The sequence below is a fragment of the Opisthorchis viverrini genome, assembly GCF_000715545.1.
Source record: "Opisthorchis viverrini unplaced genomic scaffold opera_v5_343, whole genome shotgun sequence".
Lineage (NCBI taxonomy): Eukaryota > Metazoa > Platyhelminthes > Trematoda > Opisthorchiida > Opisthorchiidae > Opisthorchis > Opisthorchis viverrini.
Genome location: NW_008751994.1, coordinates 444,129 through 463,889, shown reverse-complemented (window position 1 = coordinate 463,889; position 19,761 = coordinate 444,129). Strand labels below are relative to the sequence as shown.

General features: G+C 44.5%; 2 protein-coding genes across 2 annotated transcripts in view; both read left to right on the top strand.

The window, feature by feature from the left end:
- Positions 1 to 1,259: 1,259 nt before the first annotated feature.
- Positions 1,260 to 7,157, top strand: T265_10127 (hypothetical protein; the record flags this gene model as incomplete). Its single annotated transcript, XM_009176403.1, has 5 exons — positions 1,260 to 1,395; positions 1,474 to 1,734; positions 1,776 to 1,908; positions 3,025 to 3,333; positions 6,725 to 7,157. 5 exons carry the CDS (start codon positions 1,260 to 1,262, stop codon positions 6,975 to 6,977), a joined length of 1,092 nt encoding a protein of 363 aa, XP_009174667.1.
- Positions 7,158 to 16,086: 8,929 nt separating this feature from the next.
- The window catches only part of T265_10126 (hypothetical protein), a gene marked incomplete at both ends in the record, with an annotated part of 59,930 nt that continues 56,255 nt past the window's right edge, over positions 16,087 to 19,761 (top strand). Inside the window, one exon of the mRNA XM_009176402.1 lies at positions 16,087 to 16,369. Within this exon, the coding sequence (XP_009174666.1) occupies positions 16,087 to 16,369 (283 nt within the window). The remainder of the gene's footprint in view (positions 16,370 to 19,761) is intronic.

The following is a 19,761-nucleotide window of genomic DNA, read 5'->3' as shown; positions in this document are numbered from 1 at the left end:
TGCAAGGCGCATGCCAAAAGATGGTATGATGGTGGTCAGTTCATTCAACGGGGATTGCTCTTCGCTATGGTCTTCAAAGATGAGGGCAATGTCATCTGCGTACTCCAGATTGACAAGGCCCTCACCAGCAACCATTTGAACACCGAAATTTTGAAAACCGTGCAGTGTTCACCTCATTATTTCATCAATGACGAAGTTGAACAAGAATGGGGCGAGTGGACATCCTTGTCTGACACCACTTTTTGTAGGGAATCTTTTAGAGAGCTCACCATACACTTACCCGCCCAGAAGCATATGAATATAGGGATCGGATTATGTTTACAAACTTCGGAGGCGTACCCTGTTGAGCAAGTGTAGTTAACAGCACTAATTGATCAACAGGATTGTGGGTCGTGTGTACATGTGGCGTTGCTCTAACACCTGAGGGTGTGTGAAGATGTGGTCAACGCAGCCTCTACCCGGTCGAAATCCTGCTTGATTCTGACCAGTCAAGACGTCGCGTGCCACCGTAAGACGACGAAGAATCAGTGACGCCAGAAGCCATGGCACAACAGGCGTCAAACTAAAACCTCTGTGGTTATCACATTCACTACGAGTACCCTTTTTGAAAATGGGCACCACTTGATTTAACCCAGTTGTCTATGACGGTCTCCTTCTCCCAGATCGACCGTGCAGTGTCAACGTCCGCACACCAAACAACGACTAGCGGAATGTTAGCTCAGTAGTGTTGGTTAGGGTCGTCCCTTCCGACGACAGTCTTGATTCTCATTGGCGCACATTCACCCACAGACAGATGCTAATACGCAAGTGTTGGACGGGACGGTCTTTGAGGAAAGTATAAATAAATAGATATCAAAAGTACATACACTGGGTAAGAAAAATGAATGGGGGATTATCATGAGGTCAAGTAAAATTTAGTGGTGAGTTTATTTACATCTGTGCAGTTCACGGTTGTACGTGGGCAGGGATGCTACCAGGGCGTCCACAACAGGAGAACTATCAAAAGTACATACACTGGGTAAGAAAAATGAATGGGGGATTATCATGAGGTCAAGTAAAATTTAGTGGTGAGTTTATTTACATCTGTGCAGTTCACGGTTGTACGTGGGCAGGGATGCTACCAGGGCGTCCACACCTAGACAGGAGAACGATTACGGTCTTCAACCAAAGCATTTGGCTCAAAAACAACGGTGTCTGTCCGGAAATGGATATACATTACCATTTTCACGGAAAAGTTGCCACACGTTTTAACCGGTGCCATGGAGGACCAGGACACTGTATTCGTCAGAACTCTAACCACTGACCAACTTGGTATGGGAGACTCTGCGAGTGTCGCGCGGACACCAACCAGTATAACTCAGTGGGTCGCCGAGATACACAAACCGTTACACCATGGTTAGGTTCAGCCTCTTAGTGACGGGGTTCACTCACTGATTGTGATTGGATTCTGAATTCTCTTTTTCTGATACACAGCATACCTAGACCCCAATAAGGTCCAGTATGCGAGCAAAAGTGGCTTGTTGTCTTGCTTGTTACTGAGTGCTAACATTGAGATCAGCCAGGTAAACTGTGCGAGATGCCCCAAGTGGTTAGAGCGTGAATTTATTGGTCGGAAGGCCCGTGGTTCGAACCCGACCTGCGCCTCTCGACTTTCCCTGTCTAGGCTTGGGCAACCTGGCAGTATCCAAACCCTCGTACAACCTTTGGGTGGCGTGGCAGCTAGGCACGGAAAGGGTGCTACAGCTGAACGGTTTTTTATACTAATGATAATTCAGCTTTAACAACCTTTCGGTGCCTAGCTACCATACCAGCCGAAGAGAGTAAGAGAGCTGCGATACTGCCAGGTTACTCAAGTCTACACAGGAGAGGTCGAGATGAGGAGGTTGGGTTCGGCCGACGGATCTTTCGGTCAGTAAATTCGCGTTCTAACCACTAAGCCATCTCTCCTTACTGGGCATGGAAGTTTGAAGGTTGATTTTAAGATACCTGAGGCCACTGATATTCCATTTGCACGCAGATCTCGCATCGATGATCAGTAAGATTAATTGGGTCTTCATTCTTAACGGATGGGATCACAAGGAGAGCACTAATAGTGGGGTGGATGAAAGGAAAAGGATTAGTATGCTAAAGGGAAGGATGGCTGACATCGCCAGTAGCCTTTTTTCGCATACCCATTCTGCTCTATACAGCAGGTAAGGCGATCAGGTTGTGAGTCACCCGTGGGCTGCTATACTACCATAGTGTGCGAGTCTGAACAAGAGTACAACGAAAGTCCTCAACCAATGCGTTTGCCTGAAAAGTCTGACCGCAAGGCAACAGTTTTTGGTGGGAGCTGCCAATTCATTACATTTTTTTGAAGAACCAGTAACCACACGTCACATCCTTCAGCCTGTAGGAGATTTATTAGTCAGAGCTCCAACTATTGACAACCTGGTGTGAGTGCGAGTCACGGACAAAACCTAGTTTAACTCAGTAGTTCATGGATGCGCACGAGGTATCACATCACGGCTAAGTCCAATTTCATCGTGATGGAGCCCGCGGTCAGACTATTATTCATGCATACCTAATTTGCGTAGCAGAAGAAAATCGGCCACGCAGAGCATTTTGGTGCGATATTGTGCGGGGTGAAACCGATGTAGAGGTGGTCGTGACATTCGGTCACTGCTATCGACGTTTGTGGTGATCCCGAGACTAGGCTCACCACTGATCATCACCATCACTAATAGCGACACCAACTAAGAAAACTAGCGCTTCCTTGTTGTAGAACCATACTAATTTATCTGAACAGTGCCTTATAATAGAAAGAAAGAAATAATACAGGGAGGGGATGTGGGGCTAGTCTGTCACAGAACCTCCAACACTCAGCCAGACAGTGTGGATAGATACTGACAGCATGAGCTCCACTGGTGTCGGCTTACCGCCATTTCATTCAATCTCTCCAGCCAGGCGCAGGGAGAGCTACACCACTACAGGTTTTCACTTGTTTCTCTAGTTGACTGTTTGACTTGCGTATATATATTTTAGCATCGTTCCTTGGTTGGTCATTCTCATGTCTTCGACCAAGTTCGAGTGGCCTTGGCAGTATAACTTCCCACCCTTTTTCACACTACAACCAAACATTGAAACTCGCCGAAAACAGCTTGAGGCATGGTGTCAACTAGTTGTGGCCTATTTCAAGCAGCGAAATGTTTTTACAGTTAGTGTGGCAAGCCTTCGGGATCCAACTTGTCCTCTTTTTCACAACAAACAGCTTGAGCGGAGTGCCAATTCGGAGTTGATCACGAGTGTTCTAGAGGAGCTTCACAAGCATGGAAACCTAGAGTGGATAGACAAGTGAGTTCTATTTTGTTCATAACATATACCCACTCAAAGCTCTTTTGGGATAACTTGATGGAGACGATCAACCGGCGGGCGGGTTGTAGCTTGATAAGGTCCTCAAATAGTGTACTCAACCGTGTTGCTGATAGCCGGCTCTCTGGCTTGACAAGATCAGTAATTAGTGATTGTGACTGAAATAACTACATTATGCGGTGACTAGCATTCTTGCACCAAATGCTACCGAACTCGGCTTAGTTCTCCTTATACTCACTTGGAAATCAAATTAGACCGGCACCTCCAATCTACGCTCGTTTTATCGTGATTTCTCTTACTCTTAATGGAAGACACTAGCAGCCGGAGTTAACAAAGTTTGGACAAGCGACTTATTGGTACAGAACAGAACATAACATTGCAGCTGGGACGATGGCTTCTATTTTGCCCTGTTAAGTCCCGCTTAAGATTTTTGTGTGTTGAAGTGCCACACACCCTTAGCAACCATATCATGCGTCGGTGAAATGCTAACTTGGCTTGACGTCCTATATGTGCACGGTGTCTTTATCTACGGTGTCCATCTCCATGGACCTAGCGTCCTCAACTTGTCCGGTCACTTTACTAGACTAACCATTTTATTGCCTCCACGATCTAAAACAAACAAGTAACTCGGGTGATTGTACTACACTTCTTCTTAGGGAGAAAGACATTTCGATTTCTTGAACTTCAGCCATGTGTTAAACATTTTGGATCGGTTGGATGGGAGTAGGCGATTCACGAAACAACGGATTGAATTACAGAATCCGACTTCAGTTGAGAAATAGGATGAGAATTCTTGGATCCGATGTCCGAAGACATGCAGCCTCAGTTTTAGTCACTTAGAATGTGGGGCCAGTGTTCGGAGATACCACCCAGACTTACATCACCTGCAATTCGGCAGCGTTTCGGACTTGGGTCTACACCCAACAAATTCAGTCCTAGTGTGATGCATGTGACCCTAAACAAAGAGCTGTTGTGTCGAGCTTCGTCGTTTTGGAGACTTTTGAATTCAAACTGGGCAGAAGGCCGTCAAACTTCCGTGTTGTCATATCCTACATCTCTAGATTTGAAAGTTTTGGTCGCCTTAAAACAGCAAAAATACAGATTGTGGAATCTTAACATTTCGGGTCGCTTTAATTGATCGCATGCTTAATCATCCAAAGTTTATGAATAATAGAGACTGAACATTGAGGGTCACGTGAGGCATTATGGCCTAGGTTAAGGTCGTGCCAGCTTCATGCTAAGCAGCGACTCTAATCAGTACTTTTTATGCGTATATTGTTGGCTGCTGTTTTAATTAAAGCTTCCCCGCAAAAAGCTGACAACACAGCAGAACCGTAACAACATTTTGGTAAGCCTTTGAATCCGCTAAGAAAGGCACTGGTCCGTTCCGTCTGCGTTTATTTCACTGCTGCAGTATTCGGCACATTGTTGGACTTAGTCTTCTGGTCCTAGAGGTCAAGTGCAGCTGAGCAGCTGGAGACGTGATTTAGGGAGGATTTGCGTTTTTGTTCCATGTTGTTAGCAGTGTGATCGCCAATGGACGGCAAACGTGATAAAATTTCTTTCTCTGAAGCGGTGGTAATCACGTCAGATGGTGTGTTTGGCCTACTGTGAGGATTGATGGATCTGTACGGATAACCGTTTGCAATTGGCATCTGTTTCAATAAGACTTCTTCAGTCAGTTTGTCTGGGATGCATATGTTTATCGCTATGTGAGATAATGCTTTTGTGTAAGCTCTGCTTATACCCAATGGCCTATAAACGATTGAAGTGCAGATACTGGCTGCTCCTTGCGGCTTTGTGACAGGCCTTGTGTCGCAACTTCCAGTTCGGTCACCGAGTCATAAGAACATCTAGAAAGGCTAAGTTTCTATTCGATTTGACCTCGCAGGACCCTAACAAGTAAGGGTGAATGAAATCCATGATGTCGAACAAAACTTATGGTCAGAGGTAATAGTCAAAATATCATCGACGAACAGCTTGTAAAAGTAAAGGCTGGAAGTACTATCACAGAGTTCTTCGGGTTTTGCCTACCAATGGTAGACCTGGTTAGCCGCCCGTATCAACGGCTTGTCTGTAAACTGTCGCTTACAACGGATGTTTGGGGTATAGTGTACTATAACGTCCATAAGTAATTAAAGTGGCACAGCTAGTGAGCGGTGTATGCCTTGTTCGAACGTTTCTTATAGTGGAACATTAGGAATGAAAAATAATTTCTGGGAACTTGTAGGCGAACGATCAAGCGTCCGCCACAGTCAAAGAAGACCTTCAAGCAATCGGCTATGGGGGGGGGGGGCGTGGTCACAACTTTCTGAATGGAAGCAAGAATGTCCACTAGCCGACGGGCAATTTTGTCGTACACTGGATTTCGCGAACCTAAAATCGGTCTCAATGGTACTTTTGGCTTGTGGATTTTCAGCGAATGCCTCATTTGTACTGTTTGAGTTCCGATCCGTTTGAGACGTTTTTGTTCTTATTCTGAGATCGTACCTTGCAGTTTAAGACTTCTACTTACTTGTTTCCAGAAAAGAGTATTGTTTTCTTAAATTTCCTTCCATCTACAACAATCCCGGTCATTTTTGCTATGATGCTGTTGTCTTTTCCTTTTATAATAATATGATATAATGATAATATATTAATAATCGTTCATCTGTAATATTTTTTCGGCATCTAGCTCCCATGCCATCTGATAGAAGCACGGGGGGGGGGGCGGAGATGCCATCAGGTTGCCGAAACCTAGACAGATGCAGTCGAGATGCCGTGGTTGGTTTCAAACCGCTAACTTTCCGGTCATTAAATCAGTGCCTTAGTCATAGAGCTATCTTGATCTCCTCTTTCTGGTTACAGGAACATCAAACATTATTCCCAGAGCATAACTCTCCGAGAGCATGATGGTGCTCGGGCATCAGACAACTGGTTATCGCATAGTCCCTGACAGAATCTCACTTGACCTATCCACCAGTATTGCTTTAAACCAACCCACTCCTTTGCCATCAGCCATAGAGTTTCTTAAATTGGTGAGACAGGTTCTCGAATTAGCTATGGGTTTATAGTTTGTTACCTTTTTGGGAGGTGTTTTAAACGTCAGACCTACCGACAAGACCTCTATTTGTGCTATCATGGGTGACACTGAGGAGGGATTATGCACTGCGGAACCATGGGCGGATTGGTGAGTACATTCGACCACTGCTTTACATTAGCGTGTACAGACTGCGTTAAGCAGATGTACGTGACGAAGAAAGTTCGCGATGCGACACAAGCTTTATAGGTTGCACTCATTCCCCCCTTATCCTGAGATGGTTTGCTTCAGGCTCTTTCTACTTATATGAAGAAAGTTGGGTACTTCGAAACCACATTTTACCTTCTCCCTTAGGTCGCACACCAATGCTCGTATAATTTGGCGGACACCTGAGGAATGGGCGTCTTTAATTTCATCCTGGGCGCGTGCCTCCGGTCATGGAAACTCGGTGTGCACACTGTTCGAGCTCACCGACGGTGAGGATACAGAACACGAACCTTTCCATGGATTGGACAGAACTGTTTTGATACAGGCACTTCAATGTTTGGAAAAACGTGGAGAGGCCGCAATGATGGGCGAAGAGGGCGTGAAGTTTCTCTGCGTCTGACGTGGCGCATCTGGATCCAAGTTTTTCAGGTGCTTTCTATGGTGAATCCAAAATGGTCGTGCAATGATGGCTCGATCAAACCACTGTGAATATGATCAAGCAACGAACTCTTCTTCTAATTTTTCAGTTGAAAGTGTATTTTTACAATTTCTCCTGTTTTACTAATAACATACTTTGAGCTTTGATTTGTCCTTGTTCCCTTGAATTATCATAGTTTTTTTTCATTGCCAACACATAGTTTACATAGGAGAATGGGTTATTTTCGGCTTAGAAAATTTCGTCGCATTTCTTCGGACTGGCATACTGATGATTAGGATCACTTTGCTCCAAAGAATGTCTCTGAATTCAGCACAGGCAAGTTGTTGGAGTCGGAAAAGTGGCGAATAACGCTTGACCTTTTGGCAACTCTGCCAAACAACGGGGAAACCAATGCGCATACGACTGACCATGTAGACCATGAGATACCTGAGGCATGCCACAGGCCGTTGTTTCGAAATTTCTGGGCAACGCGGTGCCTACTCACGAGTAGTTCGGTTAGTAATCGATTTTTACTAAAGCTGGCAACAACCTGCTACTGAAAATGGGTGCGCAATAAGCTACGTTCCACCTAGCTGCCATTTTTAAATATACACGGAACTTTAGGACGATGGATAGCCGACTACTTCAGCCCGAGTCTGTGGCACTAGTTTTGGTTTGGAAAGCAAGATGACATGTTGCACGTTGATTTCTCAACCGGTCCAGTGTGTATCACTTGATGAAGACTCGTAGTAACACTTGAAAACTGGTCTTCATTGACTGTTGAGTACTATAACAACGTACGAAAACCTCGCGGTACACTTGTTGACCACTGGGCTGTCACACTGATCATTGTATGAGGCGTGCATTTTTACAGCAAAACAGCTTTTGCTCATTGTGGAATCTCCGTGCCTGTCGTTGTTCAGGTTCAGGCTACACTATTCACTACGTTCACCAGTCATGTCCAACAAGTGTGATATGTGCCACGAACCTTTGGCTTCATTCACAAGTTATATCTGACTCTGAAGTAATCGATAAAACAGCAGTGCATTAACAAGTGGTATACAGTCCTGGAAGGTAACATGCGTTACAAGCACTTGAGTTTGTTGACCGGTTAATTTTCGGTCTTCCGTTGAGAGTGGTTCTAGTAACCCTTAGGAGTTAATTCAGAATAAACTGATTTAACTGAGTCGGAATCTAACATCCATTATGTATCGAATATTGATACAGGTTCGATCATTCATCTGGTTACCATTTTTAATCATTCAGCCTGTCAGTACTCTCGAGGAATTGGGAAGAACAAATAATTCCCATTAGCATTTTATGTCCTACACATCTCAGATATTCTCGTCGTAGATATACACATTCCAGCCGCAGATCACGCACTCGCGTGGCCCAATAATTCGTCGACGTTTCTTAAAATGTAGCAGCTAATTTCAGTTGGGGTGGCCGCGATACTCTATGTTGTTCTCGTCTAAGCTGTCAATTTGGTCACTCTGAGTCAATTGAGTACTCTTTTATATGCTCCGCTATTTCAGTCATGGTTGTTCCAGAACGGAATTTGCACAACATGAAGTGGAGCGTTTGGTTCCAAACTCAGTTCTGATGTCAAAAATCGAGGAGGTACGCCTGAAGTCGATTCGGACTTGGTGGTTCTCCACATTAAGTTTGAACAACAGAGGTCGATAAAGCTCATTGTCGTCTGCTATTAGTGACAATCTGGACGAATGTAGACAACAAGGCTCGTTTCCTGTGATTGGCCTTTTTGGTGAATTCATGCATTGGCACAAATCTCGTCCGATTCCCGAACATATACTTCTCAATAAAAAACGGAGGTGCGTGGGCTACTGGATCATGCTTATGGAGCTATTATCAACATTACCTTAATTTTGTTTTTGTCGCAAGGATATTCATTTCCAGCTTGGGGTCAGTTCTCTCATCAAGTGCTTTTTGTAGGGAGAATAAATTCGACGTTGGTCAGTTCCTGTTTTCTATACTTCAGTGGTATGACTTCTGACTAAGGAACACTTGGAGGCACTGAAAGGTTTACAGTAGAATGATCAGCTTTCACTATCTAATTCAGATAAAGGCACATGAATTGTTTTGATGGATGAACCCAAATACGTTGATAGGATGAAGAAGGTCCTCTCAGAATCACTGAAATGCTTACAACATAATTAGCGAGTTTTAGGCTCTAAGCTAAGTGAAGTTGCAGGATGGATTGCCATCATTGACAGCTATACGCCATTAGTACATAGTGGTTCTTAACTGCCATACTAATGTGGTACGAGGATGATTTTATCTGTGAAATTCATGGCTGTGTGGGCTCTGACCTAGACAGGAGGACGATTAGATTTCTCAAAGCATTTGGCTCAAAAACTTGACCGTCTAAGATAGCAATGGTTGGCTCGAGACTACTAGGGTAGCCCTCATTAAAAAACGAATCGCTACACTTGTCCCAATCCTTAATCTGGAGAGACAGGAGACCGTAATTGTCAGACCTCCATCCACTGACCAACCTGGAAGTAGAGAATTTAGATGCTGTACAGGCATCCTCCTGTACAGCTCAATGGGTCAGTGAGGCACGCCATCTGTCGCACTACGACAAGGTCCAGTCTCTTCGCGACAAGTCCTGATAAGTGGATCCGACTATATTAATAAGATGGATAACAAATTGTCAGACGAATTTAAATTAAGAGTGAGAACCGAATAGGACGAGACGCAAACGATTGAAAAAAGAAGCATTCTAATTATTACAACACCCTGAAAGATTAATGCAAGCACTACCCTTAAGCTCGTTTGCCTTACTGGTACAACGGTTTCTCGGCTCCATACTTCTAAAAGTGCATAAACTCGGTCTATCTCTTGGGTCCATCCTCGGCATGTTGAATTCCCAATGTCGTGCCTTTGCTCGCTAGCCTGTTAGAACCTATCAGAACAGGACTGTCGACACAGCCCGAGAAATATTTGTGACTTTATCAACCAAATTGCAGCTCTGAATGTCGGTTAATTCTGGAATTGTTGTTGTTATTTACTAACGTACCAATCATGGACACAATAGACTATGTTTATAACGTGATTCAGTATGTGGTGACGAAGTTGTTTGCATGCTTATCCTTGACCTCGAGGATTTACTACGACTACTTTGCATTTACAATGTCAGTTTCATTGATGAAGTTTATTGACAGAGAGGCGGTGTTTTCTTCAGGTCCTCATTCGGTAGTTTTTTTACGAGCACACTTGAACCCAGAAACTGAGCATGCCCGTTGGGCGGTTTACACTGTATGGCCGCTACGAGAACAATATCTTTGCGCTTGGCGATGTTAACGTCAGAAAATGAATATTTATAATTCAAGTTATACTAATATTAAGTTCTGTCTGTGTTACAACTGAACGATACTTGGTCTGTCTGAATTCGGTGGAGTTCTGTGCGGTTTGCTCTATCCACTGACCGTTTTATTGTTCGAGCGAGATGATTCCCGTCCACCTGCTGGTGAATTTAGCCTCATCGACGGATTCACATCTAAAAGTAGGAATTTCCATAGTGATTTTATTTCATATGGCGTTTTCTTGCCGGATTCATTTTCTAAAAGGGATTAGTCTATTTCAGTTGTGAAATCAGTTAGGAATCCCTAGAATTGCCTTCGGGCTGTGGTGCAGGCGGGGCTTATTTGTGGAGTTTATTTCAGAAAGAGATTCCAGTGATCCAGTTTTGGGCTTTTACGACTGTTGCTGTGAAATCAGTGACACTGTTGGTTGACTGGCTGGTTAACTCTGTCTACACAACACCTCCTGGTGCTTATATATAAATTTTGAGCGATATCCAAAAAGGCTTCGGAATGCGTCCGTTGTGTTAAGAAGTCCGTTCGATTTGATGGGTCGCTCAGTATTCGCACAATCGAATTGAATTTTCGAAAGTTATGATGTATCCCTGATGGACTAAGGCAGTCGGGCAATTGAGTTGAGAGTACCAGTCCAAACTTCCAAGCCCCATCTAGGCATCCCGGGGTCTCAGCGATGCTGGGAAATTACCCCACAAGACTTTTCAACCAGGGGCATGGTTGTCCCAGTGGACAGTGAAATTTGGTTAGCTGCAAAGATGTGAACGTAGATTAGGACGATTTTTGGTTTGAGCACATACGCTACAAAATGCAAAATTTTGGCGTATAAAGTTTTAGTTTACTTTATAAGGTTTTGCAGCTGAGAGCATTGTGCGGATAATGGACACCATTTGATGGTGTTCTTTTGTGCCTGACGTTGAGCCATGGTCTCTACACGGGAGATGCAGGACAGTAGGTGTGAAAATGAATCGTGAAGTACATCCTCAGACTTCACTCTACCGTTTTGGTGGTTGGTTCACGGGAATGTATTACGACATAGGAATAACAGTTCCCGTATTAGCAACATTTGTGAAACGTGAGTTGTTATTCATGCACCAACCCAATTAGCATTGGTTTCAATCATCACGGTGGTTCAGAGCTATACCTGTGAAGGGAATTCCATATCTATATTCATGTTTGAGTTGGCGCTGCCGTCGACACGTTGTGTTGGTGGTGGTGGTCGACCATCTTGGCTTGCGGTATCCCGCGTCGGAAACCAACCGGGTCACCATTTGTGCATATGTTGCCACAGATCCTCGGGCATGGGTAAGTGTGGATCGCTCCTCAGCCGTTTGTAAGTAGTCTGTACATTAAAAAATGGCTCAGTTGCAATGTTCAAATGCTTGAAACTTATTTACAAACACTTACCGGCAGAAATATTAACAGTCTGTATCACCATGTCGTGCATCTCACAAACCGTGAATCAAATAAAGACACGACTGTGATCTATCGTCTTCGGAAACAGACTTGGCGACCAGAAGTAAACTTGTACTCAGCGTTTTCATTTGATCGGCACGCCCACATCGTCAAGGATTAACTCCTTGCCTGTGAATGTCAAAAAGCCGACCCCAGTAATGAATGATGAGGTTGTAAATGTGCTATGTATTTTTCAGAACTGACTGCTACTCGATCGAAGGAAATGCAGACACTTGCTTTCCATCACAGTACCATTGGGACGCCCCAGGTTTATCTTATTAGCATGGGTGTCTTCACTCCTCTGGGAGAACTAATGGAAGACTTAGTTACTTGTGCGGGCAATAAATGGACCATTCTAATGTTTGGTGCTCTTGTTTGCATGGAAAATATCACAGTGGATGCCGTAGTTGAAGATACAGTCTTTACCGAACTATTAGCTGCGAATTGAAAATGTAAATGACAGTTACTGATAATAATATTTCTCAATCGATTGCCAGAAAAACAAATTGAAACCATCCAGGAATCGACAAATCAGACGGTGTTTTCTTGTTAAGTACTTCCTTCCTAAGTATGGTGAAAGAAATAAACTGCCTTGACTCTGCGCGCAGGTTGTTTATTAAACCATGCTGTTTTTGTACTGTTTGTAACCCTGTAATACGTATGTTCCTCATGTGCTTCAGAAAACTGAAATGTGTATTGGGGTATCGATAACTTCATGTATTCACAATCACTAATAGGCGATTCACACTATTTTGTGACAGTTGATAGAGCGCAGCTTCTTGTATCTCATGACTGTTTTTTGACAGTCTGTTGTCACCAGTGATCTCTTAGTCAGCTCTGCTTATCAGCTGGAAGCCATGTTTCAGGGGTAACATTTCGGTGCCCGGAGAATGGGAGAGGGTTGGAGACGTAACCAGGCATTGGAGGCGATAGCATGATCAGTTAGTTCGCATTGCATATTTCTCCGAGGGAACGAGAGATTGGACAGCTTCGTACTAGAGAGGATAGCTTTGGCGTATACCATAGATGTGAGCCATAGATGGTTTATGATTCCTGTGTGCAGCAACATGGCTATTGGATGCTTTTTCTTACCTCCAACACGACCGATAAATTCTGTTAGACATCGCTGTTGAAACTAATTGAGTGTGAGGTTGATTATACGCTCCCCATTTGAAGTGTGTACGTAAACGTTCCATAGCTTTCTTACCTACTTTGGTTCATCAAAAATTTAACGACCCATGAAAACTAGGAACATTCACTGTAGCCTGTTTTTTTACAAAAGGGAACAATCCGTGCACGAAAGGATACGAATTTTACCGTTATCAAAGTTCAATTGTCGCGTCGTTTGTCCTAACAAGGACAGAATCTCCGGATAGGTAGATTTGGTTGCATCGGAATGTCACGTACACCATCCATAATTGCCACGTTTTGGAAATAACTCTTTTTAATGAACGGAATAAATGAAATTCTACCGTATTGATTAAAACTTGTCTAGTTTTTTAAAATATTTCCCGTAATTTTCGATCCAGGCGAGAAATTTTCTGCTGTATCTACAGATAGGAAATAACTACGTGGAACTGTGCGTCACCCTCGTTTTGCGCACTCGGGATTGGTTTTCAGTAACCCAATCTCCCAGAGAGTTTTTGTTGAGACTGTCATATGAAGCTAGCCTAAAAATTCAAGTAGAATATCAATCCATTGCTTTATGAAGTTTCCAATCAAAATAGTTTGCGGTCAAGCTTACTTGATCCCTGTCAGACTAAAAACTATGCGTCTGTATTGAATGAAATGAGTGGGTCTATAGACCGATTTGATCTCACCGACACTGGTGTTGTTTCTGCTACCTTATACTCGGTGCTCAAATCTGTTTTCTTCATTTGCGGAGATGTTCGCGGATTTCCAGACGAGCGCGAGCTGTGAACACGGGACTTTCGAACGCTAGCAGACCAAGCTGATAAGCAGATCGTTTTTTCTGCTGTGAAACTCCGAAAATACAGAATCGGTGTCATGCTCCCTCCGCACTTAAAGATTTTTCGAAAGATGGGTTCCGGACAAATCTACTGGACCAGTCAGCCTTTGAGTCAGAGGCTACGGGCAGAGTACCTGAACAAAACCCGACATCCTCCCACTTCCTTGTGGGTCATACTTTTGAGTCAAGGGCCCGAGATGAAGTACCTCAGCCAAACTCTCTTCCTCAGCTTGGGCAATCGGGAACTATCTTTTGCCCTCACAGTTCCGTGTCTTAACACCTTCCCACCATACAAGGGAGCGTTACTGGGTTATCTGACTGTCAGTTATCTGACCGATGGGCTTTGCACACCCACTGCGCACTAAAAATAAACTAATACCTTCCTAAATCTACGAGATCATTTCTGTATAGTAGCTTTCAACGCCCGTATTCTATGCCAAGTTTGCAAACAGGCAATGCCTGCTGAAACCTAAAAGTTGATGTATGCTGTGTCTCCGAAACACGCACACAAGATCCAAGCGTGGTTATACATATCGTAATACCAAAAACGAACTCATGTCCTCCACATTTCTCGCTCTGTGTGTCCGGTAATCCAGAAGCGATGACTCGTGGAATATATGGCGTGGAAGTTGCACTCAGCCCCAGAGCTGAACGCGCTTTGCTGGATTGGATCCCAGTGAATAGTCTTCTTTGCGCTGTCCGGTTATCCAGCTCAATCAAGCTCAACCCCAGGCTCTGACACTGAGAAGGATACTTTCTATCGAGAGTTATCCAAGCTAATTCGTCAGGCAAGAATCACTGACATTGTGATCCTTGCAGGCGATGTGAATGTCCAAGTGGGTCGCATGAGCTCTTTGGAATCGCATTTGGATGGTCTGTACGAGACCCTATTCAAAGAAGAGAGAGAGTCCTTAGTGACCTATCTAACTAGGTTCACTGGTGTTATAAAGAGTGAAGAGAAAGTGCCTGCGGAGTGGAGCATATCTACCTAATTGATACGCAGACACTGTATGAAACACGGTGGCATCATCCCACTAGATGTGGCACCGAAGGTGCTCGCTGATGTTGTCCTTCGAAGGTTGATTGAATACATGGAGAGACACATTTATGAAAACCAAGCTGGGCTCCTTCCTGTGAAAGGATGCATTGATCATATTTTTACCCTCCGATAGATTCTGGAACAATGACACTGCTTTCAGCAACCAACGAAGGTTGTGTTCCCTGACTTGAAAGCTGCCTTTGACTCTGTGGACCTTCAGGCACTTTGGCAGTGTCTATGGAGCAAAGGCTTACCCCATAAATTCTTTACTCTCCTTAAGGCGCTGTGCTCCAACTCTCGCGGATGTGTGAAGGTCTAGGGGAAGCTTTTGCCAGAGTTCACAACATCCAGTGGTATCAGGTAAGGTTGTCCTCTCTTACCTTTCTTCTTCAACTTTGTCAATGATACGATTATGGAAACCTCACTACGTCTTTAGTGCTTGTGGAGTCGAAGTGCCCCCGGGGCATTCGCACATAGATATCGAGTACGCAGAGGACAAAGCTCTTCTTGGGTCGGATACCGTGATAATGCAAATATTAAATGATCTAAATAATTCCGCCCACGGTTTGGCATGCGTTTCACACCTGCAAAGTGTAAATTGCTACTGCAAGACTGAATGGGCTCAAACCCTAGCCTCATGCTTGCGGATGAACCGATTGAGGTAGTAGGTAACTTTGTCTACCTGGTCAGCTGGATCATGCCCGGTGGTCTCGTGAAATTCGACGATTCCATTCGGATAGTTTTCGTGAGCCTGTGTCACTTGCGACATTAGCCTAATCGTCAAGGGTCGAGTTTCCAATGCTGAGGTGCGCTCCATATTACTATGTGGGTCAGGAGCCTGGCTGCTGCGGGCTGAGAACCTCAAAGGACTTTCAACGCTTGAACATTGATTTCCTTGGAGCACTGCCCGAGTCTGGTGGGAACACCAGATCAGGAATGCTGAGGCACGTCGTACGGTTTTTGGAAGAAATAACTCAACCACGATAGATGAACTCATCACACTGCATAAGTCGCGGTGACTTGGCCACGTGCTCCGTATGCCAGTCGACCAACATCCTCAAGTGATTCTTTTTGCAGAACTACACGAAGAGTGAAAATAAGCCTGGGGAGTTTAGACAATGACTTGGCAGCGAATTATAAGAGCCAGTACTGGTAAACTCAGCTGTGCTGCTCATTGCCGTCTCCTTGAATGAGGACCCCGAGACGGGCCATATTACTGGTTTCAGACATTGTGAGACATGGCCCAGTCGCCCGCCCCATGGCGCTGGTGCACCCAAACTATTGCCTTCAATGCACAGCTCCCTTTCCGACCCCCCACTTAACAGTCCACCTACACGGCTGTATTTACGCACTAATTCACCAGCTCCCGCCTCCAATGCGCAGCTACCTACCTCAACTCCCCGAATCATCGGTGAACGAAACAATGACTGTACGACAAGTTCACGGTTCTCGCCGCGGATAATAATGATGGAAATACGAGATCACGGTGTCGGCTTTGCCCTTCCTGATCTCACCGACAAAAAGGCTGGTTCAGAATTTGGTGGAATCAACCCTCATTTGCATCACTTTGAAGGTTATTTGCATGTGGCTCATTGCAACGCTGAGCAACGCAGAGCAACGCAGCTAAACCTCACGCTAAAGTTGATGCAGTCCTCTGTCGACAAACGAATCCGGTCCCAAAGAATTCCACAACTACTCATTCACACAGAAGTTTTCAACAACACAGTAGAAAAGTTCTGAGTAGCCCTGAGTAAAATCGCTTGATCCTTTCAGAGAGACTCCTTTTCACTTGCAATGGTTCATACAAGGTAGCCTATTGATTACGGGTCTTCTATATCGATTAGTGGACATTGTTTTAAATTCGTTTACATCGCATCTGACCTTGGCTACGGTACTTTTGACTTGTGCACAGCGAACGTGCGTTATTTTAAGCCTGCCACTGAGTTCCTCATTTGTCAATGGCCGGTTCTTCATCCATTCCTCTCTCAATAGATCAATGGTTTGATGGATGAACCTCCCTACGTGACTGTCTCACAAACGACGTTGATCTATGAGAAAGTGAGGAGCGTGTCAGAATCAGTAGTTGAGAACTGCTCAATCGAGATGGCATCATCTACTGAAATCCGAACAGGAACTTCACTGTAACATAACGTCCTAATAATTTAGCGTGTGCGGTTTAATTAATGGAGTCTTAAGCGATTGGAACGAAGATTGTTCTTACTAAAAATGGGACTCTGAGGGTGTGTCCCTACATATATCAGCTGCGATCAGCAACCGTTCGTGCAGTTACTGTCAATGATTTGGTCAGTTAGTTTCACCCAACCATCCCACACAGCGCTTCCATACTGTTTATTTCAGCGTGACTGAAACCTATGAATTTTTCTCTGTCGTATGTAAGTTTGAGTCAGAAAAAGGCAATTCTCTCATTCTTCTTGGCGTACCCAGATCTTTATATTTGTAAACAGGCATTTCAAAGTGCTAACTCGCGATGGGGGTCGAGATGGCTCAGTGGTCGGAGCGCGAAGTTACTGACCGGAAGGTCCGTGGTTCGAACCCTCCCTCTGCCTCTCGACTTCCTTGCCTAAGTCTGGGCATCTTGGCAGTAACCCAACCCTCATGCTTCCTTCAGGTGACACGGCAGTTGGGCACCGAAAGGGCGCTATAGCTGAACGATTTTTTCTAATGGCGATTACCGATTCAATCATTCTTAGCTTTTTCATGCGGTGGGTGGTCGATTGAGTTCCCAGTTTTCTGCGTCTATCAGTCAGCTCACATGATAATTACTTTCTTTAGCTGCAGGGCATTGTTTATATCGTATTTAATCGGTGATATTCGGGCTAATCTTACTCCTCAGTCCTTAATGAGAAAAACAAATGCTATTTTCGAACGATGCCACACCCTATGGGTGTTTTTATGGGTGGTAGGCACTGACTGGCTTACAGCGCACCTATTCACACACACACGCACACACGTCGCCTAATGAGCAAAATATTTACGGACCAGGCTCATTGTTGTTGACCGTGAAAGGCTGACCGATTCAACGGGAGTTCGAGGATGCCCAAAACAACAACAACCTCAAGTGGGAAACAGTTGGGATGGACTAAACTAGGGCAACTCTTACTCGGTCGCAAAGTAGCGGTTTTCGAATATTATTCCCTTCGTTCGCGGTAGTGTGGCACATAACTAGACTGTTCCCATGTGGTGTTTTGAAATATATAGTGCTTACAGCGCTCCATTTTGTGGAATAGATTTCGACTATCACGCGTGCGTATTATTTGCTTTCGATTTCAGTGTTTCCCTCTGTTTTGTGCTGTGCATCAGCGGCTCAGTAAACAATTTAACTGGAAATTGCTTATTCCATTTCCAGGGGGTTACTTCTTGTCGAGGAGGGCTGTTCAGTGAAAAAGTGACGTGTTTTGTTTGGCACATGTTCAGAACTTGCCATTAGATAATTCCCACACTTGTCTGTGCAGATAAATTAGGTTTCCCCCACCCTTCACATTTTAAACCGGCAAGTAGCCTTACACTTACGGTAGAAAAACGTTCCGGTATCTTAAATTTCGACACGACTGAAACTTGAAAGAGCCTTTGCGTCGTACAGCCGATTGGCTAATCCCATTGGATCTATCGTTTAGTTGACTAATATACGGATGGGTGAAATCAGTTATTGTTCGAGTAATGTACGAGTGTCTCACTGGAGCTATGCTGTGAAGTACCTTTTCACCGGATGAGGCAGTGTGCCGAAGCCGCACTGGAATCGCCCATCCAGCCAAGCCATAACACATGAACAAACGTATTACAGACACCAGGCAGGGAATTCATGTTTCATCAACCTTAGTTTACAAAATCACACTCAACTCAGCGACTGGCGTTCTGAGGACTGAACCCTGTCGGACGCACACACTAAGGGCACACTTTTCATCAGCAAGTTTACTCCGCATTCTTTTTTGCACATACAGCCTCACGGTGGGCTAAATGCTAAATGCAACCCATCTGAATGGTCCACCGGCCGTCAAACACGGACAGGCGGTTTATGAGAGTCCCTCCACATCTGCTTAAGAAGGAGACCATTTCACGCCCAGTCCAAACTTCCAGTCAACCATCGCGATTCTTACTGGTCAGAAATCAAACAGGTTTGCGTGGTGCAGTTAATATTTTTTTAACCTATGGTGGACAGCGAACTAGTAATAATAATAATAATAATGGCCCTTTGGTGTATAACTGTCATGCCATCCGAAGGAATCCTCAAGGCTAAACAACTGCTTGGCGGTCCAAGCTTGTATAGGAGTAGCAACAATGCCGTGTTTGGGTTCGAATCACGGAACTTCCGGTCAGTAAATTGGTGCTCTAACTACTGAGCTGTCTCGTGCTTGCAGACTTAATTACGGTCCAGCCGGACCATAATACATTAACTACACCGTTTCCCTATTTTTCCTTGCGGCGACGCTTTTATGTTTGGTCCCAACCGTCCGAAGTATTGCTTCTGCCCCTGGTAGATGATCCGTTGGGAAATTGAGCTGAATATCGACCAATTTCAGTTCATTCGATACATCGTATCGGATGATCATCATTGTCCTTCGATGCCCAATTAACTGCCCCAGAGATTGACATATTTCCACTCTGCTGTATGTTTCCAACACCGTTGCTTAAACTGGTGTGGGTGGGATACAGTAATCTTCCATATCCTACATTGCTATGTAACTGTTTAAGACTAAAGTCACTTACCGTGAAGCGAGTGCTCCCTAGGGACAGCTGTAATGGTATTCTGTTGAGTGTTCCGTCTGTTGGATACTATGGTATGATGAACACGTTTTTTCTTCAAGCGATTTATACACGGAGGAGCTTTTGAAAAAAATAATAACAGTGGTATTTTCATAAAGGACACTACTCACAAGGTTGCTGAAAACTCTTCGACAGCCCACGACCGGTTTCGCCAAATTGATCTGCAAATGAGTGTATTTCTCG